Source organism: Chrysemys picta, chromosome 8 (assembly GCF_011386835.1).
Source record: "Chrysemys picta bellii isolate R12L10 chromosome 8, ASM1138683v2, whole genome shotgun sequence".
In the NCBI taxonomy this organism is placed as follows: domain Eukaryota; kingdom Metazoa; phylum Chordata; order Testudines; family Emydidae; genus Chrysemys; species Chrysemys picta.
The window spans coordinates 77173112-77194963 of NC_088798.1; the positions used below are offsets into that span (position 1 = coordinate 77173112).

At 40.5% G+C, this 21852-nt stretch overlaps 1 protein-coding gene across 18 annotated transcripts in view; it reads left to right on the forward strand.

The window, feature by feature from the left end:
- The window catches only part of FBXW11 (F-box and WD repeat domain containing 11), a 137718-nt gene that overhangs the window by 85785 nt on the left and 30081 nt on the right, over nucleotides 1-21852 (forward strand). For all 18 annotated transcript variants that reach the window (XM_005284091.5, XM_042850766.2, XM_005284094.5 and 15 more), the window contains 2 exons: nucleotides 9484-9670; nucleotides 10515-10605. In XM_005284091.5, the coding sequence (XP_005284148.1) occupies nucleotides 9484-9670; nucleotides 10515-10605 (278 nt within the window). The remainder of the gene's footprint in view (nucleotides 1-9483; nucleotides 9671-10514; nucleotides 10606-21852) is intronic.

Below are 21852 nucleotides of genomic sequence, written 5' to 3' on the forward strand. Positions count from 1 at the left end.
CTAGACAGTATTTGGTCCTGCCATGCGGGCAGGGGACTGGACTCGATGACCTCTCGAGGTCCCTTCCAGTCCTAGAATCTATGAATCTATATATAAATTACATATGCATATGTTACATATGAGATTCATCAACAGTTCAATAAACTTCAAATATAGAGTTTTCTCAGATGAGTTTTTATACTTGATGATTGTGGGCAGTGTAAAATCTATGAGGCTTTCGGTTTTTATATACTCTGAGTTTTTGACTGATAAGTCCACTGTTTGCATTTAACAGCCTTAACTGATTTTGAAAACCAACGTGTTTTTTCCTTTTGGAAAAGTCTCTTTGAGTTTGTTCAAGTTTTAAAATGTTTGTGCCACTGAGAAAATAACAAAAATGGCACTGGCCCCTTAACCATAGAAGGGCTTCAAAATTAATTCATACTTACATTTATTCAGTGTTTTCATGTACAAGATAGCATAAGCACATTGGAGTAGTAATAAAACATTTTCACATTTGCTGAGCTCATGCTATTAAAATGTAATTTATTTCAGTAGCTAAAACAGTTAACTGTAGCTTTACAGAACATAAAATAACAAAGGCAAATATTCCAGTTTATTTTAGGGAGGATAATTATTTCGTTTATTACCAGGAGATGGCAGTAAGAGATAAATTTATAAGATTTAGCTTTTATGCTAACTTAATATGAACTTTCGTAATATGCCCTGTCACTTTTTTCCATTTGGAATTATTTCTCTACGTTTGACATTTTGAAGGAAGATACATTTCATGCCATGTTTGAAAGACTGGCACTTGATTACATTGCTAAAAAACATAAAGTAAATCAATGTCTGCAGTATGTCTGCGGTATATGGTTGAATAATTGTTGGATTAACTTCAATTATACGTTAGTTTAAGGTTAATCATAAAGTTACTAACACCCCTGCATCCCAAAGAGATAAATGCAGTGTTCAAATGGAACATATGTAAACCTTTACCTTTTTATTGTGTTAACTTACAAAGTATTGCCTTTTTTCTTAAACATTCAGTCAGGAGTGAAACTCTGATCCATATCTGTTCCTGCTTGCATGTAGATTTGGTTACAAATTCCCCCGACCGTAAGAGTTGAAGTCAAGACAAGTGGTGTTCTGCGGTGCAAAAATGTAATTTAAAAAATGTGTCTGTTTTACCGCTAAACTAGTAGTGTCCCCTGTAACTTATTTTAATCTCATTGATTACCTGGACTATGCATCCTAGCAGGGCCGGCTCCAGGCACCAGCGAAGGAAGCAGGTGCCTGGGGCAGCCAATGGAAAGGGGCGGCAGTGCATCCGCTGTCGGGGCGGCAAAGGTCCGGAGCGGCGGCAGCACTTCGGCGGCAGCCCAGTCGGCCCGCTCCGGATCGGTGGCAATTCGACGGCGGGTCCTTCACTCGCTGTCTTGCTCTTTGACGGTAGCTCGATCGGGTTCTCCCCCCGCCCGCTGCTTGGGGCGGCAAAAAAGCTGGAGCCGGCACTGCATCCTAGACACATTTCGCAGCCTTGCATGATTTTCTGTTTACTCACCTGTTAGTAATTGTTCTCGTAGGTGAGTGCAGTACCATTGCTGCGTGATTGAGAATGAGGGGTTGTAATGGTAAAGGGAGCATTTAGCTTTTGCGGTAAGCTTCATTAACCAGGGTTTGGAAAATCCACTTGTCAGTGACAAGTAGGAAACTTTCTCAGGCATCAACTTTTGCAGAATCAAAGCTTTCATTTTAAAAAAAGTTCTAGTTCTTGTGGTTGTGACGATAACCTTCCAATGTGAACCTAGTGTAACTGATGCATTATCTTTTTCCTGAGTCTGCAGACAGCTCCAGTGCCTCTGTTCTTTTGCAAGCTGCAGTTGGTAGAAAGTACCCTTATGGTAAAAAAGAAAGAACATTTCTATAGTTTACATTGGGAAATAACTGGAGTTTTGGAGGTACAGATTGACAAATTCAGAATTTGCAGATCTGCTGATGCTGTAAAAAGCTAATTATGTGGACACCAGAATCATTTAGCTCATTTTAAAAATGACTTCTAGAGGCAAGATTACCTCCTGGTCCAGCAGTTTAATGTACTTTTGCATTATAATAATTTAAGTATAGTTCCTTCAGAACACTAGGTTATGCACTTTGTGATCTATTGCAAAGAATGTTCTGTAGACTTCAGTTTTTACAGTTAATCCCAAAGTTTTTGTATTTAGTGTTGTTGCAGGGTGTGATACAACTAAATGATCAGCTAAACAGAGCTATATCACCTTTTAATTGTATGTGGAGTCATTGCTTACCTAACCATTTATCTAAATACCAACACTGTTAGGTGCGTTAAGATCTTTACCCTGTATTTTTGTAGAATTACAGGGGTAGAGAAAACTAAGCAAGTAATTGGAGAGCAGGTCAGTGAGTGGGACCTGGAGCAGGGGCTGTATAGAGCAGTGCTTCTCAAGCTATCTGATGTGGGGGACCGGCAATTTTTTCCCCCAATGTGCCAGGGACCTGTGCCATATTATTATCCTATTCGACGCTCTTATGAGGAAACTCGCCGCGGACCGGCAGCCGATGGCTCGCAGACCGGTACGAGAAGCACTGGTATAGAGGCTTTTGAGATGAAAACAATACAGCGAAATGGGAACTTGGGAACCTTTTTGTTTACCCAGTAATCCCTATGTTACAGTATCGGGGTAAAAGGATTAATTGCCATATCCAGTGCTCCATTCACTTTGGGAGCTATTAATGCTAATGTAAAAAGCATTTTATTTTTCCTTTGTCAAATGTTGATTTGCTTGTCCTGTGTGTTGGGATGGTTAGTATACTGCATTGAGAATATGGCATTTAATTAATTGGACACTAGATGTAGTTGTTCTGTATAAGTACTGTTAAGGCTATTGATTTGAACTTGTTAAAAAGTCGACTTAAGCAGCGATGTTTAGCAGTTTTCTACTGAAATCTCAAAAAAATATATTACAACTATATAAAATGTTTCCCTTCTAAGATATGGGTGTATTTCTCCTTTCCTCCTACACCTCCCACAGCATCAAAATCTGAAAACAGTCCAGTCAGTACAGCTTTATTGCCTTCCTTATTTTTAGCCTGTGAAGGTGTTCTTATTGTTTGCCATAAAATCAAATGAGAGAACTTTCTTTTTGCAAAATTGTCCTAAAGAAAAGCAGGATTTAGAAAGTTAGAGTTACAATATGTACTAGAATTAGTGGGACAGGTGCAGGTTAGAAGAACAAGTTTACCATAATGATCATGCTATATCGAACACCTCAAATGTCTACTTAAATGTGCTGACATAGCAGGTGCTATTGGTAAAGTCCTGATAATTGATCAGTGAAGATCCATAATCAGAAAAGGAATTGCCATTTTGGAAGCAATGAAAGTTGGGAACCTCTGACTGATAAAGGCTTGCTTGTTTGAACTTGGTGATATAGGAAAGATAGGACGAATAGTAAAAGGCCAGTATGGCTGCATCAGAAATTCTTTAATGATCTGAAAATCAAAAAGGAATCCTACAAAAAGTGTGGAAACATGGATGAATTGCTGAGGAGGAGTACAAAGAATAGCACAAGCATATAGTGACAAAATCAGGCAAATGAGTTACACCTAGCAAGGGACATAAAAGGTTCTTTAAATACATGAGGACCAAGAGAAAGATGAAGGAAAGTGTAGGTCCTCTACTTAGCAGGGAAGGAGAGCTAATAACTGATGACATGAAGATGGCTAAGATGTTTAATACCTCTCTTGCATCTGTCTTCACTAAAAAAGTTAATGGTGTCCAGATACTCAACACAATTAATATTAACCAGGGGGAAGAATTGAAAACCAAAATAGGGAAAGACCAGGTTAAAGAATATTTAGATAAGTTACATGTATTCAAGTCAGCAGGGTACTTAAGGAACTAGCTGAAGCAATCTCGGAAGTGTTAGCATTTATTTTATGCAGGGCAAACATAGTACCTGTTTTAAAGGAGAACAAAGACGAACCAGGAAATTACATACTAGTCAACCGAACTTCAATACACCTCTACCCCGATATAATGCGACCCGATATAACACGAATTTGGATATAACGTGGTAAAGCAGTGCTCCGGGGGGCTGCACACGCCGGTGGATCAAAGCAAGTTCGATATAGCGCGGTTTCATCTATAACACGGTAAGATTTTTTGGCTCCCGAGGACAGCGTTATATCGAGGTAGAGGTGTATCTGTAAAGATACTGGAACAAATTATTAAACAATCAATTTGTAAGCGCCTAGAGGCTAATAGGGTTATAAGGAATAGCCAGCATGGATTTGTCAAGAACAGATCCATGCCAAACCAACCTAATTGCCTTCTTTGACAGGGTTACTGACTTAGTGGATGAAAAAACCACCCCCGATCGACTTACATCGACTTAAGCGGTAGTGTAGACAAGTCCTTTCTAAATTAAGAAAAGGTAAATGAGAATTAGTTATCCTACTCCATTTATTTGAATGACTTTTTTATACAAGACAATTATAACAGCTCATGGTTCATTGTCTTGAACCTGTCATCTTAAAGCAAATATTGAATGATTTACACTAGTTGCAATATTTAGAAGAAATCTTTACAGCTAGACCAAATGCAAAAGCAGTCCATGTTCTTAAGACTAAGTTAAACTCTAATGTTGCAGTAAGATTAATTGGACCAAAAATAAATGCAACGTTGAGGAATTTGATCGCTTAGTTTGAGAAACAGTTGAGAAACCTCAGCATCCTGTCTCCGAGGATACAGGTAACTATCCACAGGATGTCACCAGAGAATCATTTTGCCTTAGCTACTATATCATAAATCCCAGAACTGGGTAACCGTCTTTATCTTGGCTTTATAAAGGCAGCGTAATGTTGTAATTTAAATACCTCTAACTACACAGAGAGAACAGATACTATTCCAGCATCATCTCTTCAGAGATAGTTCAATAAGCTTGCACCAGTGCTCCTGATGGCAAAAATGGTACTCCATTAGTAAGGTTATGATTTTTTTCAGTTATTTTTAGTAAAAGTCACGGACAGGTTACAGGCAATAAATAGAAGTTCATGGAAGCCGGCAACCTGTCCGTGACTTTTACTAAAAATAACCGTTGGGGGACCCTGACTGAGAGCCCAAGTGCGGGGGCCGGGGGGATGGAGGGAGAATGACACACAACTGACTGTTCCTGCTGCTGCTGGTGGGGAGGCGGGGGGGAAGGACAGCTCCAACTCCAGCCATGGCTGCTGGGGGGGGACAGCTCGGGCCATTGGGAAAGAGGGGAAGAACAGCTCCAAGCCCAGGCCCCAGCTGGAGAGGGAGGGGGGAGTACACATAACACAGCTCTGGCGCCAGCCCACAGCTGTAAGTGGCGGGGGAGAGGGAAGCTCCGGCCTCAGCCACTTGGGTGGGGGATGAAGCCACAGAAGTCACTGGGCACATTAAAGTCTCAGACTCTAGGATTAAATCGTATTCTTTACCATCAGATTCTGACAAACCTAAACTTCCGGACCCAAAGAGAGACTTTAGCAATGCCATTTTGTGACAATGGAGTCAAAAGAGACTCACAAGTAAAGCAAAGTTATACCAAATGAGAGCCCATTGGCAGAGCTCCCTTCTTTGGCTGCAAAAGATGCCAGAAGCCATATCAAGAAAATATGTTTTTCTGTATTTCTGAGTCTGTTCCCTAGAGTTCCAAGTTTCCAGATCAGTTACTCAAATATTGGCTTGACCAGGGAAGTTAATGCATTTATTCAGCAATTGAGACAAGACATTCTTCCAGGTGGTCGTTGTTTTCTAATTACACTTGCTGCTGTCATGCACTCTGCAGCAGATGTAATTATATTCGGAGAACATTAATTTCTAGCTTGAAACTCTGATTACTGGAAGAGGCATATTGAAATGGCTGCCTTTTTAGACCACTGCTTGGATACACCTTGTAGATCAACTACATTCTCTTGCCCAAGTCCAAACACACAAATATCCAGAATCTAGCCCACCTGCTCAGGCAGATGCAGGTCATTGTTCTGTACCATGTTTCCTCATAACAGAATCCATCAGATAAGGTCATCTTTATTCTACAGCTGGACTACAACGTTAAACTTTTAGATGTTTTGGGTAATGTCAGTGATACATACAACTCCACTGAAGTCAGTGGAGATGCACCCAATGGTTTTCCAGTACATCAGTGTATTTGATTATTTATATGGGGTGCTGCATGCATTCCCTTATGCACCTTATCTTTAGTCTAAATATTAATTTATATCAAGAGTACTAGCTAGTAAGCAGTTTGAGCTCATTTAAAGTTGAACAAAGGTAGAAACAATTTAGACAGCAGGTCAGGGATATATATTCAGATTAGCCTTTAAAAGAATTAGGATCCAGCTTTCAGAAGAATATGCACACTTAAGCTTCATTGGTGGATTGGTGAAAAGGCCTACTGAGTGAGGTCCATCACTTGTCCACTGGGAAATCACTGTTAGGTCCATTACTCGTTTCAAAGAGCCTGGATTTTTTACCATATTAAAAATAGCACTAATCAGAGAATTCCAGTATACACCTCTACCCCAATATAACGCTGTCCTCGGAAGCCAAAAAATCTTACCACGTTATAGGTGAAACCATGTTATATCGAACTTGCGTTGATCCGCCAGAGTGTGCAGCCCCACCCCCCTGAAGCACTGCTTTACCGCGTTCTATCTGAATTCGTGTTATATTGGGTCGCGTTATATCGAGGTAGAGGTGTAGATACCTTAGTTTTAGCAGATAGTATATGTCAAATTGTAGCAGATAGTATATGTCAAGGATTTCTTTGCCAAGTGTAAAATTTTCTGGGTGACAGTTTTTTTCACTTGCTACTGTACCTCTTGATGGCTTAGTTTAAACCTAGCAATGAAAACAGTATTAATTTAAGAAGAGATCTATTTAAGAATGTTTCTATAGAGTCCTTCACTGAACTGCATATTAGTTAGGCAAGCCCTGTGGAAATTAATGAATGGTGAAGGGAAGAGAGGAAATTGCAGAAGAAATGGCTATTGAGCTGTTTTAAATGATATCCATGCAATCAAGAATCAATAACAAAGCACTTTCTAAAGATAATGCAGATTTTGCGGCTACCAAGTCAAATTAGGTTTATCCAAATTCTTTTGTATAAATTATAGAATCATAGAAATGTAGGGCTGGAAGGAACAGACAGAGGTCAAGTCCAGCCTCCTGAGCTGATGCAAGACTAGTAGCCCTGGACCATCGTTGGCATGTCTTAGTCCAACCTGCTCTTAAAAACTTCAAGTGAGGGGATTCTACAGCCTCCCTTGGAAGCCTAATAAGGAAGTTTAACTAGCCTTAAACTTAGTTTTTCCTAATATCTAAAATTTATTACTTCTTGTCCTACCTTCATTGGACATGCAGAACAATTTATCACCATCCTCTTTAGAACAGACCTTAACAAATCTGAAGACTTATAAGATAACTCCCCCTCAATACCGTCTTTCCTCAAGATTAAACACACCCAGTTTTTTTGTAACTTTTCCTCATAGGTCAGGTTTTCCAAACCTTTTACCATTTTTGTTGCTCCTCTTATGGACTCTCCAATTTATCCACCTCTTTCCTAAAATGTCATGCCCAGAACTGGACACAGTACATCAGCGCCACTGCAGCGCAGTAGTGAAGACAAGGCTTAAAGTGTGTGCTCTCTTTAGTATACAGTTAAGAACCCTTAGTTTCTGAAGTAAGTTCAGGAGTGGTCATGCAGCATGTTCTCAGGTTGTGGTAACAGCTTAATGGAAAAGGTGTTTAACCTTGACATTAGAAAGTGGAGAACTCTTGTGAGGTGGAGAACCCTTGTGAGAACTCCTGTTCTGACAGGGGTTCAAACCAGAAATTTTTTGGTGGCCTTAGAGTGCGGCCACCAACTCTTACTGGTGGCTGCGCTGACAATTTTTCCTAAAATACTTAATTTACTTTAGGAAAAACAAATAAATATGCACATGTACAAATCATTGTAATTTATGTAGGATTTTTTTCAGACTTGATAATAAAAATAATGTACAGTTGTGCTATTTTTAATATGGTAAAAAATCCATTCATTACTGGACCTAAACAGAATAGGAACAAAATCAGGTACTTTGCATGTTCTTCTCTTTTTTTTGTTTTTTTTTTGTTTGTTTGTTTTGGTTGCTGTTTTCTTTTTTTTGACTTGCTAGCTAGTAAGTCTGCTCCTATGAAAACTGATACTTGTAGATTTTTTTTAATACCGCTTTTCACAGCAGACTTACTCAGCCCTGGCAATCTGGGTGATAAATTATTCTCTGAATAGAGAGGTGGGTAGTGAGGCAGCGGGGGCCAGGGGCAATGGAGGGCTGGAGAAGGGGGGCCATGGGTGATGGAGGGGGGTTGAGCCTGGGGCCGGAGCCCAAAGCCCCGTGACTGGTGGATGGAGCCTGAAGCTCTGTGGCTGGAACCCAAAGCCCCATGGCCAGAGCCTGCTGCCCAACCCCCCAGGGCTGAAGCCGGAAGCCTGAGCCCCACTGCCCCTGGGAAAGGGGAGAACTCATGCTGTCTGTCTGCTCCACTGGTGTTTGTGGCTCCAGAGGGGGGCAGGGCCCAACCCCTACTGGTGGCCCCCAGGAAGGGGTGAATGCTTTGCCACTCCCCCCTCCTCTCCAATCACTGCCCAAGAGGCTGTAGCCACAAGAAAAACCCCTGATGGCCACGGTGGCCACATTTGAGAAACACTGTTCTACAGCATCCTTTCCAATACTTCTCCTGACCATCTCACAAGGATATGTCTGCATTTTGCTCAAGAGGAATCTGATCATATACTGTGTTCATTTACTCTACATTGCCAGGGTAGGAATTAATCATAAAAAGGAAGAATGGAAGAGAAGAGAAATATGAAATGTTTCATTTGTGTTGTCATTTAGCAAACTCTAATATTCTGAAAAAGAGTTCAGCATTCCTGCCCCTCATCTGTGGTGGAATTAATATGGAGCAGAAAAGAAGCTGCAGAATAATTGTTGTGCTATTAATGCAATGTGGTGAATTCTGGTTTACTTTCATAGCCCAGCTTTCATAGAGTGGAATTCTGGTATGCAAAAGATGTTAGAAATAGAGAATAAAGAATTATTAACTTGTTCAAAATGTTGCTTCTTGTGTCATTTTGAATTCAGTGCTTCCTTACTGGTAGTTGTATTTTCTTATCTAACTCCTAAGCTTAATTTTCAGTGCAGTTGGTATGTTTTTTCTCAGGTTATTAGTACTTTATTTTCAAGTTTGATTTCTTACATCATAATGCCACTTTATTTTCTTGTGTAGTGTTCGGTAATTTATCCATAATGATACAGCACTAAGCCCTTCTATAAAACAAGTATTTGTGTTAGTACTGCTCTAGTGCCTTAAGTAGAACCATGTTATCTTTTTCCTGAGTGTACCTCACAAGCTGAGATCATTTAGTGGTTTACTGTCAAGACTGACATTTTGATTGTCCTTATTTTTTGTAGAGCAAGGCTTAGATCACATAGCAGAAAATATCCTTTCCTATCTTGATGCCAGATCGCTCTGTGCAGCAGAGCTGGTGTGTAAGGAATGGCAGAGAGTTATCTCTGAGGGAATGCTATGGAAGAAATTGATTGAGAGAATGGTGCGCACTGATCCACTGTGGAAAGGGCTCTCTGAAAGAAGGGGTTGGTAAGTACTACTGCAATATGTAAACTAATTCACCCAGCTTTGTAGGCTATTCATAACAAATGTCCCTAATCCAGTGTTCTGCCAAAAGGTAAATTTATGGTATTGTTAGTCCTCGTAAATCTTCTGTGGAGAAGTGTGGGGGTGGTTAGGATAGATGGGAGAGGGGCATAAGTGGTATTAAAAACCTGTATTGGTTTAATCTGCTCCCTTTTTCTTCCGATATCTTGCTCGATTTCCCTGCCCACCCCATTGCTTTTCACTTTTCGAGTTCTTATGGTAAATTTTACTCTGCAAAGTCTCACTGTAGCAGTTTTTGCATATTTATCCATATTACCTCTGAACTGTAATGTGCAACACTGAGTACAGAAAGCTACTCAGTATGCTTGTTAGGTACTTTGTCAAGAGAAATATTGCCACTTAAACTTTTGCGAAATGGCTAATTAGAATTCAAAAATTTTATTTCTTTCCTGGTAATACTTTGTTCCAGATTTGGGAAAACGGGGGTTTTCCATCTTTTGCAAATCGAGAGGGAGGTTCCGCTGTGTGTTTTTCCTCTCTAGCATCTTGCTTTACTGTGCTTTGTAATAGCATGCCCATGAAACTGCAGACTCAGACTCAAGACCTGTCAAAGGTGGGAAACCCAGCAATCCTTTTCTGAACCTCAAACATTTTTAAATACAGCCGTTATTCTTTTGCATGGGTTAACAGACTTTAAGGTATCAAAAGTATTGTTTGAGAATGTATATGCTGCGTTTTAGCTTAGTGCAGAGTTATCCATTGTGCAGGGATTTTTGGTTTAATGTCATACTGGAAAATATAACTTTTTTTGTTTGTTCTTTGTTAGGGATCAGTACCTGTTTAAAAACAGACCCACAGATGGCCCCCCAAATTCATTTTACAGGTCATTATACCCAAAGATAATACAGGATATAGAGGTATGTTTTCCAACACAACTTTTTCAATGCAAATAACTTTTTCAAGCTAGTACATTTTCCTGATCGTTTGTTAGTCTGATATATATTCCTGAAGAGTATATTTTTAAATATAATGCATTATGTAATTGATTACACTATTTCTAGTACTAATTCTAATTTGCCAGGAAAATGCAGTAAATATGTGCAGTAATTTATTGGATAGAGTAAATACAATATGAAGGTAACTTGGTAATGTCAATTTAGAAGTATGTTTCTTTTTCTGAAAGACTTTGGGACTTTTCAGAAATGAAATGTCAAGTCTGACTTAACAGAATTATAATATTTAATAGTCTCGTGCACCCCAAGACAATCACATGCATACTGTATAACCAGTTTTTCTATATAATTTGATTATCCTAACTTTTTTAAAAGTTCAGATTTAAACTTCTAATATTAAACATTAAAATACCAAGATCTATTTAATATTTTCATTTCCCCCCTTAATTTTAAGAGACTCAAGATAACAAATATAGCTGTCCTTACAAGGAGTGCAGAATTTTGTCTTTCTTGAATGACTGTAGTAAGAGTCTACAATATGGTTATAACATAAAGTGCGTTTTAGGGATAAAGATGAGGCAGAAATGACTTTTTGTTTGACAATGTGATATTTTGCTTACCTTGTAAAGAGCTACAAAGTTATGGCTTATTTACTTTTCAGCATATATTTTTGACAGATTAAGGTCATCTTGGTGTTCACATATTAGAAGAAAAGCTTAGTCTTATCCAGTTAGCTATGTATCTGCCATAAAAATGTGTTCCTTAGACCAAAAACTGTAATGCATTTATTTCAGCCAGGTGATAGACATAAAAGTTATTGGTACAAAATTCATTAGTGAAGAAACGTGTTTGTTGGTTAAGGCAGATGTGAAATAATGGAATCATTCTGTTATGGGAAATGTGAGCTTGTATGGCTAGCACTTCATGAACAAAATTACTCAAAACTCCAACCTGTCTGTAAAATTTAGCTACCCCGCAAATCAACTCTAACTCTCATTTTCAAATATATATTTTAATAAGCTACTGATAACAATTCAAATGATTTTTTCAAGTATAGATCTGAACATAAAATAAAGCCTAAGCAAAATAAAATCAGCCACGATATTAGTACTTGTTGGTTGTGCACCATACACCTTTACATACTTGTGTGGTGAGAGAGCTTGTTTTATCCTTTTCTCTTCTGCATACAAGTTCTTTAACATGGTTGAAGTTGATTTCCTGAAATAAGATCCTTCTGGTATTGGTTTAACCCATGCTTTGCTGTGATTGTCACCTGGCTTAGGCAGCAGGCTTCCCTCCATTGCTTCAGTTTTATTTCTTGCTGGAGCCCCCTTCTCCATTAGTAAGGGCCAGATCTTGTTCCCATTCAAGTAAGTAGCAAAAATAGCAGTATTTGGGCCTAAAAATTCTTTTACTACTTGCATCCTTTGTGCATCTTTGTTATTGGCCAGAGTTAGAGATATGAAAGTTTTGAAACTGATTACCCTAACTGACAGGAAATGAACGGCCATAAAAGCCGAAAAAAAGCCAAAACCCGCCCTGATATCTATGATTGAATATAAAAAATAATAATAAAAAAAAATCCAGCCTTGCGTGTTTTAAGTGATCTTACAAAGTTCGGGGGCGATATCAGTGAAATCTATAAGTCTGATGGAGACATTTTCTTGTAACTGTACAAGTTTCCAAGAAAATTAAACTTAAGATTGTAAATTCAAAACAGTATCTTAAAGACCCACTGTACTAAAAAAATTTAAAAGAAAATTGATGTCATGGACATTTTTGAGAGTTCACATCTTCAAAACAAAACAAAGCCAAAAAAATCCCCAACACAACAAGCAAAGATACCAGGTGTTTCAAAATCTGGAAATGTAGACTCAAAGTATTTTATTGAACTGTAACTCTCCTCCCATAACTGCCATTCAAAATACATTTGGTCCTGGCCTGTCACATCTTTCATTAAATGAGGTTCCTCTGGAATCTGTGTAGTACTTGTAAAATGTACAGGGATAAGGTGGCTGTCTGTGAATGAGGATTCTGTTGGAACAAGGATACGTGAAAGTGATATGTGGTAGGTAATGTTTCTCCTGTAGTCTCTTAACTATACTGTGTAGTTGGTTGGGTGTGGCACATTGCGTTGAGGGGCATATGTGTATGGTAAGTGGGAAGCTGTTGGTGTAGCTGGTATGTCAAAGGGCAGAGGAGAACTGGCTTTGAAGATGCTATTTCTGTAGTCGGCAACTGGTACTTACATTCATACGCTGAATATGGAATATAACCTTGCCCTGTAGAAGGTATGGATTGTCTCTTTAACTCACATGAAGGGAGGTGAGCATACAGGATCAGAGTTACGGTGGTTTAGAGAACCTTAACTCTTGCATTTCTATACTTTCATAACGTTTTGGTGTTTTGCAGGTATCCTTAACTTAAAATGTCCTGGCCTTCTAATGCTTGGTGTCTGTAAAATAAAATATTCTATCAAGTCTTTCCCCAAAATTACTCATACAAACTTATAACCATAATTCCATTTTAACATTGACTTTTCTCTGGGACTCCGTAGGGCTTTGAAGAGGTAGCTTGATCAGTCAAGGGCTTTTTAAGGTAGCAGACAAAGAGATGATAAAATCCAATGCCTGGATGCCGAAGCTGGACAGAGTCAGACTTAAATTTTTAACAGTCAAGGCAATTAACCATTGAAACAGCTTTCTTAGGGATTTTGTGGCTTCTCCACCTCCTGAAATCTTTAAATCAAGATTAGAGGTCTCTCTAAAAGACATGCTCCATCTCAATCACAAGTTACGAGCTTGATGTAGGAATCACTGGGTGGAATACTAAGTCGTATTCTAATGTTTATTCAGGATGTCAGACTAGATGATCATAACTGTCCTTTCTGGCCTTAAGATTTGTAAATTTATAAAACGCTAGTCTATACTCTTTATTGGCTGTCAGCGACATCAGGTGAATTCAAGGGGCTGGCTACCACCCACCAAACCCCACATGGGTGTTGGCTGCACCAGACACTCACTCCTACTTAACATGCCATCTTTATTTGTCCAGGACACCTAAGCTAACTACTCAAAGGAAGCCAGGTCTTTCACTTACAGGCTCTCACTCTGGAATTCACTCTACCCAAAATCAGTGTAAGCCTTAGCTTGTCCATATTCAGGAAACAGACATGTCTTTGTCTAGACTTTTAAGGATATGAAGTCTCTCTTGTTAAGCCAACTCTCACTTCCAGAATCCGAAGCATTCAGCTTATACCAGCAAAATTTTCCTAGTCTTGGTCCTATGAAGTTGCTAATTTGGAGGGAAGACTGTAGATGGGTTGAGGAGTTGTGCAACTTGGGACTTGTTCTCTGCTCAAATGTTTCTTTTCAATTTAAGCCCTGGGAAATGTTCACATGTTCCAGATGTTTCCATCCTGGATTAGGGTTGATGCTTTTAGTACCCTGAATTTCTTGAGCTAGTAGTCAAGGGTCGGATAATTTTTTCTCTTCTAAGGTCCCATCATTTCTAATTCTTCCAATAAATGTCTCTGTAAGGTATGATTCATAAGGGCTCTCTCCCTGTGGACTCTCAGAACAAGTTGTTGATACAGTCCTTCAATCTGAAAGTCTGCAACACAAAAAGCCAGCTACAGCACTTGGACCCCTTTTCTCTAGGTATAGCTAACTGTGACAGACCCAGACCAGTGGGGTACAGGAGTCTGGTAGAGGGCAAATATACTGGTCACTGGATGAGTAGTTTTCTGTTCCCTGAGTGACCAGAGCAGGGGCTGCACTAGAGTAATCAGGAACCTGCTAGAACCAGTTAAGGCAGGCAGGCTAATTAGGACACCTGGACCCAATTAAGAAGAAGCTGCTAGAATCAATTAAGGCAGGCTAATCGGGGCATCTGGGTTTTAAAAGGAGCTCACTTCAGTTTGTGGTGCGAGTGTGAGGAGCTGGGAGCAAGAGGCACAAGGAGCTGAGAGTGAGAGGGTGTGCTGCTGTAGGACTGAGGAGCACAAGCGTTATCAGACACCAGGAGGAAGGTCCTGTGGTGAGAATAAGGAAGGTGTTTGGAGGAGGCCATGGGGAAGTAGCCCAGGGAGTTGTAGCTGTCATGCTGCTGTTACAGGAGGCACTATAGACAGCTGCAGTCCATAGGGCCCTTGGCTGGAACCCGGAGTAGAGGGCGGGCCCGGGTTCCCCCCAAACCTCCCAATTGACCTGGACTGTGGGTTCTTCCAGAGGGGAAGGTCTCTGGGCTGTTCCCCAACCCACATGGTGAATCTCTGAGGCAAGAAAATTCGCCAATAAGCACAGGACCCACCAAGATAGAGGAGGAACTTTGTCACATAACAAAAGGGTGGAGGTAGAGGGGTACAGCATGATTTAATTTCATCCCCTCCGTTCTTGAGTTCTTCTAAAGATCATGCAGAAAACTGCTGTAAAAATACCAGACTTCATCTTAGGGGCCATTCATTGTCTGAAAGATTTTCTATCCTTGTTGATTTTTAAAAGCAGTGTTGTTCTCTTACTTCAAACCTTGTGCTATAATATCTATCTGTAACATCATCCTGTGTAATCCCTACCTTTGTGATGCCTACCTTTCCACAGGAACTCTAAATTCAGTATCCATCTTTGGCACACCACTTAAGTTGTTTTCCTGGTGACTATCACATTAGCACTCAGAAGGCAAAAACATGTTTTTTCAAGATATTTACCTGAAGACCACATTTTTAGTGTAACAAAATGTACATTATGACTGACTTCTCACTATCAATATTTCACATGCAAGGTACAAGGATAAACCAGAACCCATTGTTAAACTATTTTAACAACAAAAGGGATTTCATTAATTTATGCAGCTGGTACTAAATTGGGGTCATAAGTGAGGATAAGTGCAGCAGAAAAATGGTCTTTCTCCATTGGATTGACTGAATGACAGAATTCAAAAAGTAATCTAAAAAACAAATTGACAATTGGAAGCAAAAATGAGGGATGGATAAAGAGCTAATTTAATTCTTTCCCTTGGGTTCTATTAGCATTTGGGGTCAAAAGTCCATGCAGCCACAAGGTGATAATAGCTGCAAGGTAATACAGCCTATGATTTGGCAAATTGAGGCTCCTTTGCCTCTCTGAAAATTTATTAGTGCCAATATCTGTTCTCTGCCAAATACATTTCTAGAATATACTGTCACTTCTGCAATCATTGAATGAGAAGGGACACTTTAGAGATCTGAAACAAATTCCTGAAAAAAGGCATGCAACTCTCTCCACCTCTATTGTGAAAAGTAAATGAGGCCAAATATTTAATTAGGTTTTATTTAATAAGAAGTAGTCCAGTAATTTCAGGTGTTTCCAAATCAATTGGTGCTGAACACCCAAGCTAAGTACTTTAGGAACTCCCTTAAAGGGAAAACTAGTGTTGTGTTTGAGAAAACGAAATGTGGGTTTGCAAAATCTGTGTGGAGATCATCTGAGTTTGTCCGGTTAACTCTGTACTTGGAAACAGTCCACAAATATTGTGGTGCAGATAAACTGTTTTAAATGGACTACAGTAATAGGCAAATTGCCAAATAATAGGGTAAGTTTTATAGTTTTGATACCACAACTCCAAGTCCCTGGACCTTTTCCATATGATCTATGAAGCTGGACTAATATATCCCTTTAGAATTAGCACAAATATAATCTATTCCTCATGGTCTGTCAAGAAGATTATTTGTACATGTTCTTCATGTCCTGAAATACAAGGGAAGGGCCTTCATCTTGCTTCTGTGGAGACTGTAATCTGCTTAATTACAATGAGAATATCAAATGAGATTTCCCTGAAAGAATGTGGCTAGGCCATCAAATAGACTCCATGTGTTCTTCCAATAGTTAAGGGAGTTCATATTTAAAAAAAATACAAGCTAGCTTTTAAAATCTTGGCCATAAGAGACAAAACATGAAGAGGAAAGAGGCTCTTCAGTGGAGTCATTACTAAGATTAGGTGGGGAAAGATCTTTACTGTTTGTTTTTTGCCAAAGCTCTACTTCAAAGGAAATACACCTCTACCTCGATATAACGCTGTCCTCGGGAGCCAAAAAACCTTACCGCGTTATAGGTGAAACCGTGTTATATCGAACTTGCTTTGATCCACCGGAGTGCGCAGCGCCCCCCCCCCCAGCACTGCTTTACCGCGTTATATCCAAATTTGTGTTATATTGGGTCGCGTTATATCGGGGTAGAGATGTACATTTTTATAGTAACATTTACAGTATTGGAGTGAGATGACTGAAAATTTGTTGAAAAATCTGGCCAGCTGTATACATCCTAGTTATCTTCGTTTGAGAGCTTATCATTAGTGGTAGGTTTTTTTAAAGGGTAGTTAAGTTTCCTTAAATGAAACTATTGACAAATAGGGGGATGCTTGAGTGTGTTTTTAAGCATGTAGGATGTGCTCAGACAACAGCCAGGGTGGCCAAATAAGTATCTAGTTCAATATATTTCTAACTATATTTTTCATGGTATCACACAGTCAGTTTTTAAATAGTGATGTAAATCTCAAATGGAAAGCAAAATGTGTAATATAGCCTTTGTTGGATAGTTGTGTACTATCAGCTGTTCTGTTTATTATTGATGCATATATCATTGCAGTAACTCTCACGCTTTCCCTCCCCATTTTCCTTGCCCTTGGGTTGTAAGGTGGTTTTTTTTTTTAAATCTCCCTTGGAGAGCTGGAAGGGATTGAATTATGTTGCTCAGGCATCATTACCAATAAAAAAAAAAAAAAATCAGCTATCGATCTCTCCCTGCTGTCAAGAAGGCATGACTTCTTATGTCTGGAAGCTGTCATGTTGATTTAATTTCCATGTATTTGAGTTACAAGGTTTCTAAAATCCTTGTTGGGAAATACTTACCTTGATATCTGCTTCTTCCAAAAGGTAGTTTGTGGTCTTTTCAGTTTGCAGTCCTTACCAGGGATAGTATCCCATCATTTGAGCAGTTATCTTTATTTGGATGTAATTTAAATTATTTAAAAGTTTTTACACTGATAGCCAAGCAAAGCGAAATCTGCTTTGCCTGTGCTATCTGTTCAGTGATGTAAACAGACCAACGAAATGTAGATACATAGAATCATAGAAATGTAGGACTGGAAGGGACCTCAGTGGGTCACTAGTCCAGTTCCCTGCACTGAGGCAGGACTAAGTATTATCTAGACCATCCCTGACAGGTGTTTGTTTGTCTAACCTGTTATTAAACTTCCAGTGACAGAGATTCCACAGCCTCCCTAGGTAATTTATTCTGGAGCTTAGCTACCTTTACAGTTAGGAAGTTTTTCCTAATGTCTTACCTAAATCTTCCTTACTGCAATTAAAGCACATTACTTCTTGTCTTGTCCTCAGTGGTTAAGGAGAACAATTTATCACCCTCCTCTTTATAACAGCCTTTTACGTACTTGAAGATTGCTATCTTCTCGAGACTAAATAAATTCAGTTTTTTCAATCTTTCCTCATAAGTCATGTTTTCTGGACCTTTAATCTTTTTTGTTACTCTCCTCTGGACTTTCTCCAGTTTGTCTACATCTTTCCAGAAGTGTGGTGACAAGAGCTGGACACAGTACTCCAGTGGAGGCCTTGTTAGTGTGAAGTAGAGTGTCTTGCTTACAACACTGCTGATAATACGTCCCAGGATGATGTTCACTTTTTTGTTTGCAACAGTATTACATGTTGACTCATCTTTAGTTTGTGATCCACTAGAACCCCCAGTTCCTTTTCTATAGTCATGGGAAGTCATTTCCCATTTTGTGTTTGTGTAGTTGATTATTCCTTCCTAAGTGTAGTACTTTGCATTTGTCTGTATTAAATATCATCTTATTTATTTCAGACCATTTCTCCAGTTTGTCTGGTCATTTTTAATTCTACCCTCCAAAGTGCTTGCAACCCCTCCCAGCTTGGTATCTATCTGCAGACTTTATAAGTGTATTCTCTATGCAATTATCTAAATCATTTATGAAGATATTGTATAGAACCAGACCCAGGACAGATCTCTGCAGGACCCCACTCAATATGCCTTTCCAGCATGATTGTGATGGGAGACTACAACTACCCAGATATCTGTGGGGAAAATAATACAGCAGGGCACATAACCACCAAGTCCTGTGTTTTGAATGATTTTGTTAGTTGTTTAAAAAATAAACGCATACCCCTCTTCATCCTGGTTAGGTGGTCTATATTAGACGCCTACCATGACATCACCCTTTTTTTACTCCTTGTATCCAGAGACTTTCCACAGGTCCACCTCCCACTTCTTTCTCAGTCTCAGTGCAGGTGTATACATCTTCGATATTTCTAGCACTCTTCTTCTTCCCAGCGGCTGGGGGTAGGTCTACTCACTAATACATTGCTGGTGTTCTGCAGTCCCCCATATTTCTCTCTCTCTCTCTCTCTGGCTAACAGGCTATCTTGTAGTTGTGTAGTAATTTTTTCAAGCCTTCAGATAACAGATTTAATATTTAGGTCTTAAATTCTGCAGAATTTAATAACTTCAGCCCTGATACTCACAAGGTAAAGCTTTTTCACTGTTCTAGTGAGTTGATGAGTGAATTTTTCAGACTCCCTTACCTTTTGCCATGTTTTGTCCTCTTCTGATCTTTGAATTTATAATGTAAGCATGATTTACCCAAAATTGAACCAGGCACATGTCATACTCAGATCTAGCTTGGCTTTCAGCATTATCTCCCTAATTGTTAGCCTTGCTTTATTGCAGACAGTTCTTGAAAGCATATCTTGATTATCCTGTCCAAGATGATTATTAAAGCAAGACAGGAAGCCTTTGATTCACTCACGGGGAATGTTTTCTGGTGCATTTTCAGCAAAGGTGACCTTTTTATGTCTTTATTAAAACTTATTCTGAATCTATATGTATGATATATCTAAATAAGGACATAAAAACAGAATAATAGAAATTCATTTTTGGTAACATTACTAAGACACTTAATGAAGTTTTTTTACCAAGCTAGTTGTTTCTAGCTCCCGTAAAAGTCATCAGCCTACCTAGCTGATTTCATACTGTTTTTTATTTTTAATTTAATCTTATGTTCTACAGATTTACCTGTTGAACCTTTATACCAGTGGAGATGTATTTCTTCAATTTATTTTATCGAAGGAGGTAATTGTGATAAAATAACTTTTCATTACTCATAAGGATAAAATGGTTGCAGTCATTTTTCTAAGCTAATCCTTCCCTTTCCTCCTTGACAGTCTCGCTTGTATTTTCAGTTAATGGTTTACCCATGATAAAGTGGGAACTTTCTTGGTGAATAGACCCTAAGCCATCAATTTCTACAGAATATAAGCTTATATTTAAAAATTAAACAAATTCTCTTGTGCTTGTGAAGAGAATTTTATGAATGTGACCTGATGCATGCATTTAATGAGGTTGCAGGCAGGGCTGTGCCAAGGAGGGTGCGGGGTCTGGGACATAGGCGCTGAGTTTCTATCTGGCAAGCCCCCCTTCCCCCTCGCTCTGCCCAGGCCCCACCCTCACTCCACCCCTTCCCCCAAAGCCCCCCTCTTCCCGCCATGCCTCTTCCCCCTCCCTCTCCCCAGCTCTATCCCCTCCCCCGAGCGTGCTGCACCCTCGCTCCTCTCCTCTCCCCCCTAGCGTCTCCAGATGCAGTGAAACAGCTGATTGGCAGTAGGCGCTGGGAGGGAGGGAGAGGCGCTGATCTGAGGGGCCTGCCGGCGGCCAGGAGGTGCTGAGGAGCGGGGGGAGTTGATAGGGGGGCTCTTTGCTCACCCGCATCCTCACAAAGCGGGGGGCCCCCCAAAGCACGGGTCCTGGGGCAGGTGCCCTGTTCTTCTTCGAGAGATGTCCCTGTGGGTGCTCCACTACAGGTGTTGGTGCGTCCCTGCGCCTTCGCCTGGAGATTTTTGCAGCAGTACTCATAGCGGCCACGCATGCTCAGAAGCTGCCCCCCGCTGTGACTGTAGGTTAATAGTACGCATGCGTGGCCGGTCTCCTCAGTTCCTTCTCAACCGTCCCCGGCCTGAGACGGAGCTCAGCAGACTCATTAGAAAATCCTTCACTCTTGCCTCAATTACCCTTTAGTAACCAGTTTTTGTCAGTTTTCTCTGTTAATATAGTTACTTACCCAGTTTATCTGTTTAAAAAAAAAAGAAAAAAAAAATTTCTGTCAGCCGCGGCTATGCCGGGCTCCACAGGTTTCAAGCGCTGTGCTACCTGCAAGGAAGCTATCCCATTATCGGACGGACACTCAAAGTGCATAAAATGTTTGGGGGAAGCTCACATTCCCCAGAAATGTGCCCACTGCTGTAAACTCAGCTCCAGGGCACGAAAAGACAGGGAGCTTAAACTTAAACTTCTCCTCCTTCAAAAGTCTATCGGGTCAGTTTCAGACCCGGGCGTTGAAGCTGAGAAAATCTACAAAGAAGGGACACCCTTCCTCACCTAACAAGGCTATGAGGCACAAAATATCTCCAGGCAGATCAACGATCTCTCTGCCTGTGTTTCCTCGCCTCAGTAACTTTCATGAGCCAGGCTCTTCGGGAACCGCGCAAAAGCCGCCTGAGGCTCCCGCGGCGGCGCGAGGCTCCGGTGCCGAGGCATCAGGCTTCCAGTTGCCTGCCTCAGTTACGGCACCATTCGGCACCGCGACTGAGACGGTGCTGACATTTCACAGCATGCCTGACCCCAGGCAGCCTGATGTTGCTCGCCCGGCACCGACCGCGGCACCGACCCCTGCGGTGCACTCTGACACAGAGATCACAGGCAGAAACCCCGATCGCGGGAATGCTCCTGTGCGGCAGCCTCTCCCGGCTCAGCTTTCATCTCCCGCAGGAGCCTCATTAACTCATTTTACCCAGACAGCATATCTTATAGTATCACCTACCTTGCAGTCTCCGCTCATGAATGCATATTCTTTTTCAATGTCTGAGTCAGGATCTGAGCAGTTTTCCTCCAGTGAGGAGGAAGCAGATCCACAGGGAGTTTTTTCACCATATTATGACTCCCAGTCCCGAACCCAGGGCAATAAGGGTTGTGAGAAAACTACCTCATCCCACTCTCAGGATCCTGCCTCCTGGGGGGTGAACCCCTGGATGGCACCACCTATGCCCTACCCGCCACCATGGCAATACTGGGCACCATGGGCATCATACCCTCGGGAATACATGCCTCGTGGCCATTCGACCAGGCGCAATACTGATCCAGCGCCATCTTATAA